Source organism: Teleopsis dalmanni, chromosome 2 (assembly GCF_002237135.1).
Source record: "Teleopsis dalmanni isolate 2A chromosome 2, ASM223713v2, whole genome shotgun sequence".
NCBI classification, from domain to species: Eukaryota; Metazoa; Arthropoda; class Insecta; order Diptera; family Diopsidae; genus Teleopsis; species Teleopsis dalmanni.
In genome coordinates this window covers 208,267,087-208,286,481 of record NC_051847.1, presented here as the reverse complement: position 1 = coordinate 208,286,481, position 19,395 = coordinate 208,267,087, and the positions used below count along the sequence as shown (strand labels likewise).

General features: G+C 27.3%; 3 protein-coding genes across 4 annotated transcripts in view; 1 reads left to right on the top strand and 2 right to left on the bottom strand.

Moving 5' to 3' along the window:
* The window catches only part of LOC119685116 (putative uncharacterized protein DDB_G0286901), a 236,351-nt gene that overhangs the window by 202,690 nt on the left and 14,266 nt on the right, over positions 1-19,395 (bottom strand). The window lies entirely within an intron of this gene.
* Positions 13,148-19,280, bottom strand: LOC119685115 (protein zwilch-like; the record flags this gene model as incomplete). Its single annotated transcript, XM_038099320.1, is given in 9 exon segments — positions 13,148-13,244; positions 13,308-13,435; positions 16,041-16,170; positions 16,233-16,501; positions 16,693-16,889; positions 17,757-17,830; positions 17,902-18,074; positions 18,126-18,853; positions 18,908-19,280. Coding segments are annotated over 9 exon segments (1,914 nt in total). The 3' UTR covers positions 13,148-13,176.
* On the top strand, positions 14,210-15,687 carry LOC119685123 (E3 ubiquitin ligase complex SCF subunit sconC-like). Its single transcript, XM_038099330.1, has 2 exons — positions 14,210-14,323; positions 15,177-15,687. The coding sequence occupies exons 1-2, from the start codon at positions 14,288-14,290 to the stop codon at positions 15,666-15,668; spliced, it is 528 nt and encodes a 175-aa protein (XP_037955258.1). The 5' UTR covers positions 14,210-14,287; the 3' UTR covers positions 15,669-15,687.

Genomic DNA, 19,395 nt, shown 5'->3' with positions numbered 1-19,395 from the left:
GAAAACAAGAATACCTCCAACGAAATGGAAAATCCTCCCGTCAATATAAATAGTGAAAATACAAAAATTAGTTTACCTATAGATACAGTAAATTCAGACGTTAATGAAAGTGATAGTATAAAAGAATGTAAAACTGTTATTAAGACAGAGTCTGAAACTAATATTAAGGAAACTAATATTAAGGATATAAGTAACAAAATAGAGGAAAAAGTTTCAGTAATTGTTAATATACCTAAAAATGTAAATGAAGATAAAGAAAAAATTACAACCACAAAACCGATCAGTTGTAGTCCAATAGCTGCCAGCACTTCTCCCGTGAAAGAGCAAACATCTCCCATAAAAGAGCAAGCATGCAATGAAATAACACGTGTAAATTTTATAAATCCCAAGCCACCGCCAACCAACCCAACACCGAAAATCCCCACTGATAACTTTACTCAAAACCAATTCAGAATATCTCACAAACCCTCTGAGACTCGCACTGAAATTCGAACTGAAAGTCTCAATAATAATCGTTTTCCACACACTAATATAAGTCCAACCTTAAATACCCATTCATCGATTCATAATATAAATTTCATTTCTCCTAATGATCTCCCTACTATAACTAACAACAATCAACTGTACAATTTGTTGATGAATAATAATGAGTTTTCTGCAAGAATTCCTGAATCCAACACAACTTACAACAATATTCTGTACGGTTCATTAGTGCATAATGCTGCAAACTACGGCCATGTCAATGATTATACGAACATTGCTCACACTATTCCAAGCAATTCACTAGGAAATAATCATTTAAATTATGGTTGCCCAAATATGTTGCCCACCGCTACTAATCATGGTATTCCTTACCAACAGATGGTGAATAGTAACATGAATTTCGCCACAACCAATGATATGCCAAGAATTATTCAAAACAATCATCCCACCAATTCACTAATCTATAATCCAAATACCCATAATATTAATAATTATGCTGGCAATTTGCCGTGTAGTGCAATACCGAATACCCATGCAAACTATCCCATCAACAATAACATGGGCGTATGTGCAACAAATTCGCAAATCCAAAGACCAATAACCACAAAAAAGTGTGGTATACGTACAAAATATGTGGAACCACGAGATAAGAGTAGATTCCCAAAACCAGGCGAAACATATCACGATAATGGTCAAAAGTTTTCCCTACAACAATATAAACAACAATATAAGCAACAATAACAACTACAAAATTCCTCCTTCACAAATATTGTCATTTCACCTCCAGTTTTGGATCAAAAAGACATTAAAAAAAACTAGATGTATAAAAAGTTAGTAATAAGTATAAATGTTTTTTATGTGATATTTAGTGTATAAAATAATTGAATTAATTTTTTTATATTCAAATAGTAAAGATTTCATTCGACAATTATAATAGAAAATTTGTTAGAATATACACATACATGTGCACTATTATATATAAGATTATTTCCACATACATATTAAATTTTGTATTTATAAGCAAATATTGAATTGAGTAAAAAGTTATGTTCTTTAAGTTATTTTTATATTTTTTAAAGCTTTTCATTTTTATATTACTATACATATTAAGATCTGTATAAACTAAAACATTTTCTATAATTATTTTGAATTAAAATTATTATGGGCCTGTATATTATGAATGTACAAATAAATTCTTATAAATGTTAAGCCTTCTCTCTTATGTTCCTCATCAATACAAATAGAAAAGTTCAAAGAATTAAGTTAAATTTTTAGAATCTAAATTAGTTATAGTAAGATCAAAGATAAGTCAAATGAACTGCATTTAAGTAACTACTGATTAATAAGAATATATCGGTTGACATAGATAACCTATGCTGTAGTATTTTAGAAATTTTTTAAGATTATTTTTCGTATCAAAGTATTTTGGCCAAATACAATTTCAAACGATCGTCTATGGTCTGTAACTCAGCAAACACCTATGAGAAACGAAATTAAAAAGCGTAAATGAGAATGGATCGGTCACACTTTGCGTAGACCGACTTGTGACACCACAAAAATGGCGATTGAGTGGAACCCGATGGGTAGCAGAAAAAGGAGCAGACGTGCTCACACCTGGAGTAGACAAACCGACACGGAAATGTCACACATGCGAAAGAGTTAAAGTTAAAGGGGAGAGTTAAAGCTACTGACCACCAATACCAATACCACCATCATACCGAGTGGGAGTTATTTGTTGCGGCCCTATGCTCCTCCTAGGAGTTAAAGGATTAAATATATATATATAATATAATATATATATATATAATATATATATATATATTCGTATTTTTTTTGTACTTTAATATTATCTAATTTAATTCCACAAATTAGCAGAAGTTTTAACAAACAAAAAGTGATAATGAAAAAGATAACAAAAAAAATGAAAAGTGGAAGAAATAAACAAGTTATGATCAGAACATGATCTTAGTGTTGTTTTCGTACTTCTCTAATCTATATAATATTCGTTCAAATTCTTCGTATTTACTTTACAGTATCTTTTCAATGTGTATTTTAAACTTCGTCTTTCTAAGGTTACTATTAATATTCGTCTATTTTTTATTTGCACTTGTTTAATCTAAAAAGAAACATCATACTCTTACAGACAGAAACAGTATTAGAAGACGAAGCTAACAGAAAATATCTCTTCTTCATATGCTTTACTGTATGCATTGGTAGTAAACTCTTTTAATAAGTACTGCAATGTTACTTAGAAGATTAATGATTCTAAACGAACTGGTTTAATTAATCTGAGAATACACTAATTTGTCATATCATCATAATGCAATGAAAACAGTGGGTATAGAGAGACTTATTTATGGAATTTTAGTGAAAACTTCACTAAACATCTTCAAAATCACACTTTGTATACGCTATGTCGCCGAATGAAAAACTTAAAACTTAGCGTAAAGATAATTAAAGCTTGGATAGATAACCGTTCTGAAAATAAATTCATTAAATAAAAATCTTAACTACCTCTCTAAGACGGTCACTGTATTACTGGATTATGTTCAAACGCTAAAAGTTCTTATTATATAGGATTATACATATGTGTAGATATATCCTTATTTATTTAGGATATACAATTAGATCAATATTGTTCCTTGTCAGTAAATAAATAACTATGCATTGAGTTATTATAGTATATATACTCATAAATAAGAGTTGCAAATAATATAAGATGTATACATACCTGAAAAGATTCCTCAGCCAGATTGTTGAGTTTATTTCCTCGTAAACTCAAATGTTCTAATTCATCTAAATTCATGAAAGCTCTTCGCTCTACTCTATCAATCTTATTATCATCCAAATGTAATTTACGCAAAGCCTTTTTAAGAATAGAAGTACCATTATAGTTATTATATGGGGATCATAAGAAATATCTCTTAATTTTACCTCCAAGTCAAAGAATGTGTGTTGAGATACTTGCGTCATGTGATTAAAGCGAAACGATATTTCCTCCAATTTTGAATGTATATCCCCCTAAAAAATCAGGAAAAAAGAAAAATTAAGAATAGATAGAATTTAATAAGTACAGTGAAAGATCTCTTAAGTGAAGACTTAGACGACTTAAGAGCATTATTTCTTTAAGAATAAGTAAGAAAGCTAAAAATTAAAACTGGGGACTGAAAAACTTTCCCGTTTAAGAGAGATATCCGTTTAACACAGCTTTCACTATAATAACTATAATAAATCATATTATTCATCTTCCCAATCTTACCTGGAATGTACCTTTTAACACTTGTTCAATGCGATTATCATGAAATTCCAGTAAACGCAAATTTTTTAGAAAATGAAAGCTTGTATCGCTCATACTTTGTATTTTATTGTTACTGAAATCCAGTTCTTGTAAAGAAGTTAGATGACGCATGGGCTCAGCTGGCAAGGCAGTACCAGAAAAACCATGTGATATTTTCAGTGATATTAAAGAATGACCAATCTAGATAAAGTTAAGAGAATATTTAATTTAAAAAAATAAAATAAAATAAAATTGTTGAAAATAATTAAAAAAAAAGTAATCACCTCTACGAATGCATCATTTTCAATCGATTGTATACCATTCTCGCTAAAATCCAAACGCTTCAAACCTCGCACATGTTTAAAGGCATGCGATTGTATATTCGAAAGGCTAGCCCGTGTTATTTGCAAATCTTCCAATTCTACACCGAAATCCTTAAAATCTTCTGGTCCAATAGATGTTGGCCCCATACGTGATATGGACAAAGAGCGCATGTTCCTCATTCTGGTCATACTTTTTGCAAATAAATAAAAATCGTTTGTGATGCACGAAGCAACAATTGTTCAACTTACTTGCGCAGCGTTTGCAGATTGGTTGGGTCATTCATATCGCCACTTAAATCCAATTTAAGTAGCGTGTATTGCATCGCATTAAATTGTTCCATGGGCTGTTTGATTTTGATTTTATTATCACGCATGCTTATTACTCTAATAAATGAACGGAATAAAAACAAGGTACGATTACAGAAATCGATTATTCGCTTTAAGAACTACATTAATTAACCATGTCAATAATTTCCCTTAATTTAAATCGTGTATTTTTTGGTTAACGATACCACCGAATGAGAACGTACACTTACCCCACATACGGAAACCATATCGGTGCACCCATATCAAGCTTACATACTAGTTTGTTCACACTTTCAACAGTTTCGCAGTTGTCTCTGTCAGTGTTCGCTGTGGTGGCACAATCGGATTAAAACTGTGTACACTAAATTTGGAACGGCGCCTTGTTTTTTTGTGTTTTCTTAAATCTTGCTAACCCCAATTTCCCCAATTTGTAATTAAAACTTATTTAGCTCCAAAGACCAGCTAAATTTAAAGAAAATGTCACTTAAATTAGGCACTTACCTTAAGACATCAAATTTATTGAAGAGCTTGTGATCGATGTGTGTCAAATTATTGCCAGATAGGTCCAGGATTTGCAAGCTATTAACCAAACTGTCAAAAGCCACCGGTGATATATTTGTTAGACCACAGTAACGCATGTAAATCTCACGTATTTTGGCCGCTTTAAAAGCATCTTCCTATATACAATATTAAAAAAAACATGTTACAGTTAAAAATGTTGGTCGCAGTTCATACCTATAAGATTTATTGTTTTATAATATACATAATCTATTTGATGAGATTACTCTTCAGCATTTAGTTCTCTAAACTTTAACAATTCATACAACCTTTTTACTTAAATCGTCTTATAATGTTATATATTGTAGTGTTTGAATTATATTCTTACCCTTAACGTATGTATTGGGTTTCCATCGAAGAACGTTCTATTCACCACATCAAAGTTTTTGAACGAATTTGGTGGCAACATATCAATATGATTATATTCCAAATGTAAATTGTCCAAATTTAACTTTGTGGAGGATTTAATATCATAGGTTTCATTACCACTTAGGGACCATATAACATTGTGTGATATATCTAAAGTACGCAAACTTTTCAATGGTCCCAATGCATCGTACGGTATCTCCGATAATATATTATCAGTTAATAAGAGTTTTGTCAATCTTGGCATACCATCCACAAAGACATTAGGATCAATTTCAAATAGATTGTTGCCACTCAAATCTAATATCTCCAAAATCAGCAGTCCAGAGAAACTATGCGATTGTAATGTTGATATACAATTATCACGTAATATTAATGTCTGCAGTGAGTCTTCTAAACCTCGGAAGGAATCGTGTTGCACATGTGTTATATGATTATAACCTAAATCCAAGTGGCGTAGCTTTTGCAAATGTCGAAATGCTTTAGATGGTATTTCAACTAAATCATTTTCTGGTAATATAAGCTCCCACAATGAACGTTCCAGTCCCGTAAATGCATCATCAGGTATTTCAGTCAAATGATTACCAAATATTTTTAAACGATACATTCCTATAAATTACATTTCAGTATAGCAAAATTATTATATTTATTATTAATTAATTTATATTATATATAAAGAATACCTGTTGACTGCAGGAAATACGGTTCAATTTCTCTCAAACCTGTATTTTCCATGTGTAACATAAAGACCTAAAATCATTCAATAGAGAATCATTTCGACTTATTGTTTAGTGAGTTTATATATCACCTTCGATTGGTTAACCATTCTCGGTAATGCTGGGAAAGGAACATTTTTGCAATGCACAATACCTAAATCAGTTGAAGACTTTGAACATGTACATAAGGCATTGAAGGTGCAAGGTGGATAACGCATTTCCTCCATTTCACGATTATATATGGATGCACGTGCCAAAGATAGCCATATCATTATCGCTAGCGTCACTATCAAATAGGCATAGCCGAACTTAAAAAACATTTCTAAACCCTATAATAATATAAATGTATATATTAGTTTCAGTTGTTCTTCTATATTTATACAAAAAAATTATACTAAATATGTGTATATATATTTTAAAATATTCTTATAGATTTCGAAAATATAAATTTTTAGCTTATATAAAAAAATTTCACTTTGAGAGTTTAACAATGTCTTATATATACTTCTCTACATATAAGTATTTCAAGATTAATATATTCATAGAAAAGACTTTAATTAATAAGAGCGCGATGAGATAGTTCCAATATACTCTTAAAGTATCTGTAAGATCACATTGCTATTCAATGTCAAGGCACTTCATGTTACTTATTAACATATACTTGTGTAGACTAACTAATGCAAAATATTAAAATGCTATAATTTTTCAAAGTGTGCTCTTAACTTATATAAAGCTAGATAAGGTAACATATTATAAAGAAATACTTCTGCTGACTAAGCTTCAATAATAAAATATCAAGACAGAAAATCTATATAATTCTACTTACTTCCAAGGCAAGAAATTAATGAAATTAGTTCTACTTAATATTTCTTTTAATTGTGTTATAACCGCAAAATAGTTCAATAGAAACTTTCAGATTGAGACCCAACGTATAATTTATTAATAATTTCAACTCTCAGGATATAGATATATCCGAGTGAGATACTCAGCTTTTAAAGAAGTATCGAAAAAAAATGGACATAAAAATTAAGAACTAACTTACAGCTAAAAAAACATGTTTTGTAAAATTTATATATTTTATTATAAATAATAAAATCTATTTAATTAAAAAAATGTTACAATATTTTTAGTGTTTAATTAGTGTCAAAAATGTTTTTTTAATTAAGGTTCATGGAAAATTTATATATGTATTATAAAATATTATTGCATTTTATATTATTTTTATTATCAAAAAATATAAAGTTAAATATTATTAAATTATTATAATACAAGATTTTTTTTGCAATACTGTTCAATTAAAATTTTAATTATAGATCTTTTAAAAACCTTATGTTTTATATATTTAGGTAATTATGCCCCATTCTTATAAAAATATAGAAATTATTTAACGTTTTTTTATCATTTTTTAAAATTAATTTTTATAAGTAATTTTTTTTAATTTTGTGTTTTTAATTTTTATTTTATATATAAATGTCATTGCTTTTTATATATTTATCTTTATTTTAATTTTTTTTATTATTTTTTAATGTTTTTAATTTATATTTTTTATATATAAGTATGTATTTTACGTATGCTGATATCTTTTATATATATATATATATAATATATAGAATTATTAATTTACATATTTTTTATATATATAACTAATTTATGGTACACATTTATTTACTTTTTTTCTATTTTAATATATTATTAGATTTATAATAAGTAAATATATTATTTATTGTTATTTTATTTTGTTTTTTTTTTATTTTTTAATACTGTATTAATTATATTATTTAGTTTTTTAAGATCATGTTTTTAATTTATATTTGCTATATTTTCTATATATACAGATAGAATTTGTGCTATATATTCAATTTTGTTTTAGTATATTTTTTATATTTTATTAGATTAATTATATTTTTATTATTTTATTTTATTATTATTTTAATTATTATTTTATTTTTTTTTTTTTTTATTTTATTAGATTCATTATTTTTTTAATGTGTACTTTTTATATTATTTTAATTTTTTGTCATATCAACTTCTTTTTTTTTATATATATATGTATAAATTCTATGCTATAAATTAATTTCTCCTTATTCTATTTTTAATATATATTTAGATTTATATTTATTTTTATTTTATGTTAATTTCATATTTTATACTATTATATTAAATTCTTACTTTATGTTTTTAATATTCAATATTTTAATATTGTTAATATTTTATTAAATTTATATTTATTTCATATTATTTAATTTTATTTTGTGTTAGTTTCTTATTTTATATTTTGCATTGATTTTTTATATTTGTTTTTTTTTTGTTTTTAATTAATATTTGTATAAATAAATATAAAATTTGTGCCATAAATTTATTTATTTTTATTTCATTTTTTTGTTTAATATATTTAGTTACTATTTAATTTGCGATTTTAAACGTATATATCGTATAATGCATTAAAGCATTGTCGACTTGAAAGAAAACTTCAGTCAAAAACCTATGACAATATCTAAAAATGGTCAATCCAAATAGCTTAGCAAGTGATCTAATTACTGATCTAATTACTGATCTAATTACTGATTTAATTACTGATTTTCTTAATAAAGGCACCAAAATTTAAATATTAACACTTAAATGGTTTAGCAAATTTATACTTTTTTGACCAAAAACAATAGGTAACTAGCTTCAGAGAATTTTCTGACTCAAGTTTTCTTAGTATAGACTTTTCTTTCCTTAGACGCCTTGTATCGAGTACATTATTAAAAATAGGACTCTTCAATATGTCTTTTGATTTTTGGACTAAAATATCATCTCATCAATAGTTTTAAATATTATTTAAATATTAATTAATTTTTTAACAATTAAATAATATTTTTTATATTTTTTAATATCTTACAAATTCGACACCTCATAAGGTTTAAGTTTTTTATCGAAGAAAAATTTTTAATTATATTCAACGGAATTACACAAATAATCGCTATGTGAGACTTGAGTGAGACTTATATCCTGTTTGCCGCACCCTTTCATTGCGGTTTAAAGTTTCTACGAATGTGTTTAATATTTTAATATCCTTTGTACTTTACGTTAAGCCCTTGATGCACTTTTAAGGCTTCCACTTATTTACACATTCAGCTGTGAACTTGCGGTGAACGTAAGCCTTAGTAAGAAGTCCTTTGACTTAATTATTTAAAAAAAGTGTTGGATTGCACGATTGCAAAAAAAGATATAGTTTACACAAGTCATTAAATTAAATTTATTTTATAATATATAAACATTTAATTAAAATGGTTTTGACGATAATTATTGTATTATATGCAATATCCATTATATATAAAATATATGTGGTATATATGTGGGGTATATTATATATTGATTTATATATACACACATACAGATTTTTATATAATATCCCTTATATATAATATATGTGACATGTATGTATGGTATATTGTATATTGATTTATATATACACAAAGATTTTTATATATCTTTTATATATAAAATATATGTGGTATGTATGTATGGTATATTGATTGAATGTATATACATACGTACAGATTTTTATATAATATCCGTTATATATAATATATGCAATATGTATATAGTGTATTGTATATTGATTTATATATACATACATACTGATTTTTATATAATATCCGTTATATATAATATGTGCAATATGTATATAGTGTATTGTATATTTATTTATATATACATACATACAGATTTTTATGCCTTTACACATACATATATTGTTAATTTTTATTTGATTTTCACTTTAAATGTTCTTTTTATAATAAATAAATAAATTTATAAAATTTTTTTGTATAATAATTTCTTTAAATATATGTAAAAAAAGACATCAATAAAATATTTTCAAAATTGCATAATTGAATTAGTTGACAATATTTTTTTTTGTTATATACACACCATTTTTTAAGCTAATTAGTTTTTTTTACACAAGAATTAGCATTTAAATTAAAAAAACTGCAAAGAAATTATTCAGGAAGAAAAAAAACTGTAATTTTTATCCTTTTTTGTATCAATAGATTTTTATTTCTTGCACTGATATATCCACTCTTCGATATAATATCAAATACAAATATCCTCGCTTAGGATCACACACAAATATCCTTTTGCACTAATAAGGATTCAGGGTTTGTAGTTAAAGGACACTTCTCAGTTAAATATTTAAAAAATTTTTTGAAATTTATCCGCTTTTGTGCCAAGTACGTCCGAACCTCAGCACAACTTAACTTGTTCTGAGACTTAAAAATCAATCGTTCACTTGAATTGTGGCCAAAAAGAGCTTAACCTGCTCACTAATTGGATTGTACCATATTGAGCCAGCAGTGAATCTTTCAAGTTATTTCCTTTTCTATTCGATTTATCAGGTTATCTTTTTTAAAGTAAAGTTCTGTGCGCTCAGCTTGGAAAATGCAACTTAAGCGTTTGGTGGTTGAAATCTGGAAAAATATACACCAGTTCTTTACAATGGGTAAAAAATATATCAACTTAAATATAAAATAAAATTAAAATAATTTTATTTCCTTTGTTTAGAAATCTATTATCAAAACAAAAGAAATTGAAGAAATCCACTTATGAAAACTATAAAATATATGAGAGACGCAAAATATATAATTTGAATGGTGGGTAGCCATTCAGTATAGAAGTATATGGTAGAGTGTTAAATCACTCAAAAACTGCACATTATTGCAAATAATAATTAAATACAATATATAAAAAACGTAAATATTTATTTTATTTTTACGTTTCTTAAACAAATTGCTTTGTCTTTTGATTGCTTTAATAAATTAATTTAATTATATCGTTTAAGGACTATAGATTATTGTAATTGAATTAAGTACCATACATAATATACACTTATTTTATATATAATTTTATTGTGTAATAAAATTAAAAAAAATAAAAACTCATTAAATATATAAATTAGTAAAAGATTTTTGAAAAAATGTCTTTGGATTTCATTATCAATAATAATGTAGTTTATTTACAAAAGTGCTTTATAACAGCAAGATTTTTTTCTTTATACATATATGTACAACTCATTGAACCCATTGAACGAAAACTAACTCATATGCTTTGTGTACTGAAGGGCTAATGGGTTAATTACATCTTATTATGTTCATATAAAAATATACTCTATATTATTGGATAGTATTTCCGAGCCATCTTTTCTATTTTTAATTATTACGTAGTTAAATTTGTTATCATTTACTAGAATAAGTAAGCCAGATATTGAAAATATCCATATTACAATATAACGCTTATTTCAATGAAAATCAATGACTACATAAATTGTGGACTCAGTCCAAAAATAGCAAATACGCATTACACCTGTCTGCATATATGAATAATTCTCTTATACCAATCTTAGCCTATAAATATATTGATAATAAACTCTCAAAACTAGCTAACTATATGAAAAATAAAGGGAATTACTTACGTTCCGTGGCTACATGTAGCATACTCCGCAGTACGTGCTATGGAGGACGAAACATGATTGGAATTACGAATGGAATTGATGAGTTAGGATGGGTATGCTTAAAAACAAAGCGGAAGAAGAGTTATATGAAATGGCCAGGTATAAGGGTGTGGTCAGGAGCTTATTGAAACTAGAAACTAATCTAGATCAAGGTAGAGAAAATTGAGCACTTCATATATGAGCCATATACCAGTAGGACTCGTTATATCCATTTTAATAAAAAACAATTGCGTGTTTTTATAAGCAGTAAAGCTGCAATTAGAGCACATAATGGAAATTAATGTGTTTATACATCGCACGTAATTGCTAAGCACGTAGCTATATCCTAACCTAGGGCAGCACTGGTTGCACGAAGAAGACTTCTTTTATATCTAGAGATTTAAACAGAGAAATGTTGAATTGTCTGTAAAACATGGTCTCGAAAAAAAGACTACTTCTGTACTTCACTATCTATTCCGAAATAAAATAAATCGAACAGTATTGAAAATTGGGAGCATTATTTCACAAAAGTGCCACTTAACAGCACAATAAAAGTGTTTATTATTGCTGGTGATAACTTGTGCGAACTGTTATATTTGATATTTTATTTAAACACTTGTTAAATTATTTGTGTTTGTCGGCTGCTGGTAATTTGTTATTTTTTAAGCATCTACTACATCATCTTGTGATGATGTCCAAAACTGCTCAAATACAAACATTACGCTATCGAGAGGTACACCAGATGTTTAATTTTCTACTATATTCACGGTATAATTTTCTATTAATAAAATGTCTTTTAGATCTTAAAAGTTTAATTCTCTTTATTAACCACACATATCGGCTTTAAAAACAATTTCTTCAAAATTGTTACATTATCTCTGAGTATATGAGAACAAAACTTCTTCGGCCTTAAATCGGCAGTAAAAGGAAGTATGCAATTAAAAGCATATGTCTGTTAAATTATCAACTACAAAGCACACTAAAATTAAGTAAAATTTTTATTATGTTGGTACATTAGAAAGAATGAAATCCTCAGGACCCTCAAGATTGATCCGATCAAAGAATACATAAAGGATAGAGACCTGAAATTATTTACGAAAACTGACCAACACCGTGTTATCGAATCTCAGAATGGTTACAAGTACCTCAGGGAGGTATGTAGATCTGAAGTCAATTAATTCTTAGTCTGATGAAGTGATAAACAATAATACAGTCAAGGTGTTGAGAGGGATTATAAAGAAATCTTGCAGTTAATAGAGGTAAAAGTGCTCAAGTACACTGACTCAACTAGCCTCAACATAATAAAATATATTTATTGTATTACATTTAAATTAAGTAAATAAGATTAATAATATGTTATTGTTTTATATGAGCATTAATTGAAACATTGTACATTGTGATATATTTTCAGGTAAAATATTTTTTTTTATTTTAGAGAAATTACATATGGTTTCTTTTTTAACTATTAATTTTATTTATTTATTAATGAATAATAATAAACACAAAATTATAAAAAAAAATATTAAAACATATATTCGCTGTTAGTGATTAAAAAAATAATAAATAATTATTTATAATTAATAACATTAAAACACCAATTTTAAATCTATACTATTTATAAAACATAATTAGAACATAAAATATAACATCAGACATGGCAGACATCCAAAATCCTTACTATTTTCGACTTTTAATTTTATTATAAATCCAATGATAGTAAGTATTCTCTTTGACAAATTCTTTCTCTAAAAATAAAAAACCAAATAAAAGTTAATCATAATTTTATTTTTTTCTAGAAATAAATATACCTTCAGTTTTAAAGTTTTCGGCTACAATTGGAGGACAAATATTTTCCATTGAATAAAAAAATGTGGATTGAACTTCACGTAATTCAGTACAGGATACCATGGTTATGCGGCGTTTATAGGGATCCTTGCTGTAAAAGAGAATAAAGATAAATTAAATGCAAATACAAATAACTTTTTTATTCATATAATTGAACATTTTACAATATAGTGAATAATACAATTTATTACGACTTATATTTATATTATTATATATATTATATTTCTTATACTTCTTATACTACTTATATATCTTTCCAACATTATGAGTTTAATGGCAATCTGTTTGCTTACATATTCTAAATATGTTAATAATTCCAGGAGCAACCTACCAGTTATTGGTTAAGTCAACAACTACTGTAAATAAACGTCTAAATCATTATTATCTAATCAAGAATGCGTCATTTATAAATTATGCTCAGAGAAGAATATTTCAGGAGATGACCCACATATAATAAAAACTCTACTAGATACATACAAAAACATAGAGCTACCTATAACAACAAACTCTCACATAAATACATCCGATGCCATTTCTAACTCATACTTCATACCCCTAAGCAGACTGACCTTATCCCATCCCATAAGAATTGTCTGTAAAACATTATCTAATTGAGTTTTCAACACTGATCGCTGTCTCCAGAAGTTTGTGAAGAGTGCTTTGATAATAAAGTTGTTAAAGATCCCTTTACATTTCGATTAAATCATTAAATAAAGTGCTATGAATATACATAATCTCGATCCTATAAATACTTCTGAGTAAATCTAGTAACATCGATCTTCTTTTTGAAATATTTTTGAAATAAATAAACAATGTGTATGTATGCGTATAGAAATATGTCACAAATTATAAAATAATTTAAAAATAATTTTAAAAGTTTAAATATTTCGAATATCGAATATTTATTAAGACACTTTCAAAGTTCCAAATTAATATACATAATATGGCATTAACAGAAGAAATGTTTAAAAATAAAAAGGTAAATATATCAGATTAAGATATTTATTAATTAAATCGTTTTTAATAAATTAGTTTTCAATTATTTTTTCATTTATTAATTGTGTGAAAATAAACAGTGGTAGATTAAATTCGAAGCACTCCCCGATTAATTATGATATATACAGTCAAACTCCCATAACTCGAAGTACCATTTGGCTCGAAGATTCGACTTATGAAGACTTCGAGTTAGAGAATTTTTTTTATTTTGTTTTTGAAAAAAACTATAATTTCATTTTAAGATTTTATTTATTTATTTGAAATAAAATACAGCACAGAAGTTATAGTGAAGTAAAATACACAGAAATTTCATTCTTGGAAAACTGATGAACAATTTCATTGGTTTGGAAAAAGGGAATTCCCCTAACATCAAAATGGATTCATACTTAAAACAAAAATTCGACTTATAGAATGCACTTTAATATATTCCAATTGGCACCTGACAATATTATTATTCGAGTTATGCAGAAATTCAAGTTATAGAAGTTCGAATTATAAAAGTAGAATTGTATGTAATTTGTTCTCGAAAACCCTGTTGCACTCTTTTTAGTTCGAGTTATAGAAAATTCGAGTTAAAGAAGTTCGAGTTATGGAAGTTTGACTGTATATTCAAACATTATATCTCACGCGATGTTTAGACTTTTTTACTTAACTCGTCATACATGCAACAAAATGTAGCATTTTTCATACAAAATCCATACCAAATCCATACAGAATCCATATAAAAATATGGTGGAGGTTGTTTAAGTCTAACATAGTATTAAAGACTAAAAAATAAATAAATCCTTAATTTAATATTTAATTAAATATATTTTAATAATTTTGCCGTTTGTTAGACCACATTTCTAAATCCGGATATAAAAGAAGTTTTGGTGAGAACTTCAGATGGCATTAAAGTAAAAATTGGTTATATTTTAGCTGCGGAAATGGGTACATTAGTGGAGATGATAAACGAATTGAACTATGATAGTGGTGATATTATTCCTTTGTCAAACGTTAGAGGTGAAATCTTAAGAGCGGCACTTGATTGGATAAAGTATGGAAAGGATACGGAATCTGAAGATGCTGAGACAATATATGATTTTAATCAAGATTTTGTTCGTGGCTTTTTTGAAAAGGACAATTCGTTTATAATTGAGATTCTGCAAGCTGCTAATTTTTTAAATATTGTAACTTTGCGCAAAGGAGCTTGTAGAGCACTTGGTAACTTGCTAAAGGCTAAAACTCCAGACGAAATTCGTTCCACATTCGATATACCTGATGATTTAAGTTCAGATGAATTACGTCGTATGTTGGAAGAAAGTGGTGGGTTTTCGTACGAAACATAAAAATTGTTCAGTTGTTATTGGTTCATTAAACTAATTTTTAAATAAACTTTCAATACAGTTTTTTGATTTCATCCACAGAAATTTAATATTATAAAATTTATTATTATAAAATTTATTATTATAAAATTTATTATTATGAAATTTATTATTATAAAATTTATTATTATGAAAAAGTATTAAATAGCAATGAATACCAACAGAATTGGAGTAGAAAAATTACATACGATCAACGGCATTCACACATTTAATGCTTTTATCTGTTTAGACAGATTTAGACAGATTTTTATAACTAATAACAAATTTAGTATATTCTTTGCATGTTTAAATAAATTTGATTCTTTTAACTTTGAATAACAACTAAGGAATACTTACCCAACTAAATATTCGCTTAAACTATGTGCAGGCAGAGCTATTTCAATTTTATCTGTTAGTGTATCGTTTATTCCCTCAAAAGGTTTCAATGGTCTTTTCAAGAGTTTACTGCAAATGTCCCTGGACACAGCTAAGAAAATTGTAATAAATTTTCAATTAAATATTAAAATATAAATTTAATTATTTACTTACAGTTATTTATATTAAGATGTATGTGTATCATTAACAGATGTTCTAAAATGCAATGTGTCTGGAGTAATTTTGCCAGATGTATGCCACTCTCGTTCTCACTGAAATTGCTATTCTTAAACCCTATACTATCAATGCTTAGCTTTTTAGTCTTCTCAACATTTTTATACAATAAAGTCTTTCTAGCAATCGGCGGAGCTTCAACGCGTACAGCATTTTTCAATGATTTACGTATATTCGATACGAATGCATCATTTTCCTTCTCTACCACACTGTAATCATAAAATAAATATTTTATTTTATTTATATATTATACATATAACTTATAATTATTACATATACATATTAATTTATATAGTTAGACATATATTTATAAATGTACATAGAACTCACATACTTTTGTATATAAATATATATCTGTCTTATGTTATATACTTATACATTCATACATTAGAAAACTAACTTCTTTTGTTTTAAAATATTGGCGCTGCACAGTTTACTTTCAGTAAAAATGTACTCATAATCTTTGTATAGCTTTTGCAATCCAATTTCCAGTAGCAATTCCAGTGGCTCTGAGCCAGTCAAACATGGTATAGCTAGGCGACGATTTGCAACCTCGGTAATGATTTCAGCCAATCGATTTTTATTCGTTGGTATTTTCTAAGGTAAGAAAAAAGAAAGAAAAATTTTTAGATTTTGGTTAGAAAAGTTTTTCTAATCGATAATTTTTTTTCAAAAGCGGATTATTTTTAATTCTATGAGCAATGCATATAACAAATTTCTTTTTTATCGTTTACATTACATATTCTGTTTTATTTAAATTTTAATTTTTTTTTAATATTATAGCTCAATATTATCTGTCTGCAGTTGAGAACAGAGTGGCACAGGCAATTACCTATTTTATCCAAAAAAGTTATAAGATCAATAAAAAAACGTTAATGGATCTGTACATTATCTTAAGATTTCAATGCTTAGGGCATATTATTCATATCTGTACAAGAATTTTAAACAAAGTAATATGTAGTCAGACCCGTAATCAGAAATTTATATACTGAGGAATAATTTCAGTAATTAAAAAAAGAATTTTATTTTATTAAACAGACAATTTGTACTAATAATGAATATAAAATTATATAAATATAATCATTCAATACATTTTGTCTCCCATATTGTTCTTGTTGTAGCTTGCAAGGATCTGTGTAGCCCCTTTTGGGAGTCTACGGTGGTTATTGAGAGAAAGAGTTAAATAAAGACACATAAACAGAGAGCAGTGGTTCGACATAGAGGCCGGGTCAACATCCCGGAGCCTCTCGTAGAGTTCGACCACCAAATACCGTTCGCCACACCTAAAAAAGACCTACAGAAGCAGATTCCTGTGAGTTACAACAACAACAGTGCTTCTGGAACGTAGATCTGTATCCAACTCTCATATTATTGTTTTTAATAATTACCTATCACTCATAATTACCCACATATTTAACTATATATAGACGTATTATAAAACCTTCATATAATACTCGTACATACCATAATATTACAACGCGCTGCACATTGAAACACAACATGAAATCCCAATTTTAGTTCCTTATATGATGAACAGCCTTTATTTAAAAAAAAATATAAATAAACATACATTAATATATTGCATATCACAAGTACCAAACCAACTCACATTTTAATATGTCCCATAACTTATCCGTTAAATCAAATAAATTTCTGCCTTTGCTCTTTTCCAAGACTTCCTCAATATCACTCTCTATAAGGTTCTGTTCAAAATCTGCAATGCCAGAAACTTCCGTCATGACCTGCGTTACGCTATCACGTAGATCTTGCATATCAATGCCACTAAAGAGTAAATATTATTAATTATAAAAATTTACTATAGAAACACTATACCGTCCACAACGATAAACTGGTTCTGCATTATTTTCGGATAGATTCGCTTTTTTGTGCGCTACTATATCATCTCTAATGTATGTTAAAATATTTAATTGGTTTAGTAGATCTTTTGTGCTTGTACCACAGCAGTCAAAGCGAAAAATTTGTGTTAAAACTACATCATTACTTGCATTTAAGTCTATTAATGTTGGTAATTTAGCAGTAGTTGTCCAAGAGCAGAACAATTCAATGTCTGATTTGATCTGATAAGTGTTTTCAATTGTAGTCTCCACACGATTTTCTTGATGCGTGATATCATAATGATGACGCAGTAAGGTTTGTGTGTTTACCTCACAACTGGGGATGATACCTTGAAATGTTACAATTCCACGACTAAAATTATTAGCTAAAAATTCATATTGCCACAGCAAAGTTTTTTCGGCATCTAAAGCATCGCAAAGAAACCACACTGAACCTTGTGCATCACCGCTCATTAATTTTTGAAACTCCTCGTTGCATATTATATTGCACACTTTCTCCACATTTATGCCTTTGTGTACTTCTTCATCATGTTCCCAAGGATTATCCGTTTCTGATTTTGCAACTAAGCTCATATCACTAAAGGATTCCACTAGACATTCATCTTTTAGGGGACTGCCCGTCAAGTCCAAATCTACTTCACATTTACCAACTTTTATATTTATCTTTGATGGGGATATGATGTTTAAGTTTGGTCTATTACGTTCCTGAAAAAATATGTTTTATTAACAATTTGTTATGAGTTTGTTTGCCTTTTTCACCTCATTGTAGCAATAAATTATCTTTTCTTTCACTCCTACTCCAGTTATTTTATTTAAATAAGTTGATGGCGTTCCAAGTTCGATTTTATACTGATTACCATATCTTGTCTCTAGAAATTCATATACATTCCCCAAACAACAATGCATATTCTTAGTTATTAACAAATAAATGTCAAAGAATTTGTTTTTATTTTAATAATGGCGCCTGTTTGTGAGTCGCGGATAAAATTAATTCAAATTGCAAATGTTTATTTATAGCCACCAGAGGTCGTTGCACAAATTTAATTGAAGACTCAAATTTTACACTGAGCAACAAAAATTCTGTTGACATATAATTTAAATTTGATTTGAACGCGTAAGTACTTTTTGATTCGCATGCTCATGTCGTTATAATTTCAAGCCACATATGTTGGTTTAAGAAATACAATAAATATATAGTTTGTTGATATATTAAAGATTTAACACGGCACGTTCACTGGAATTTTATG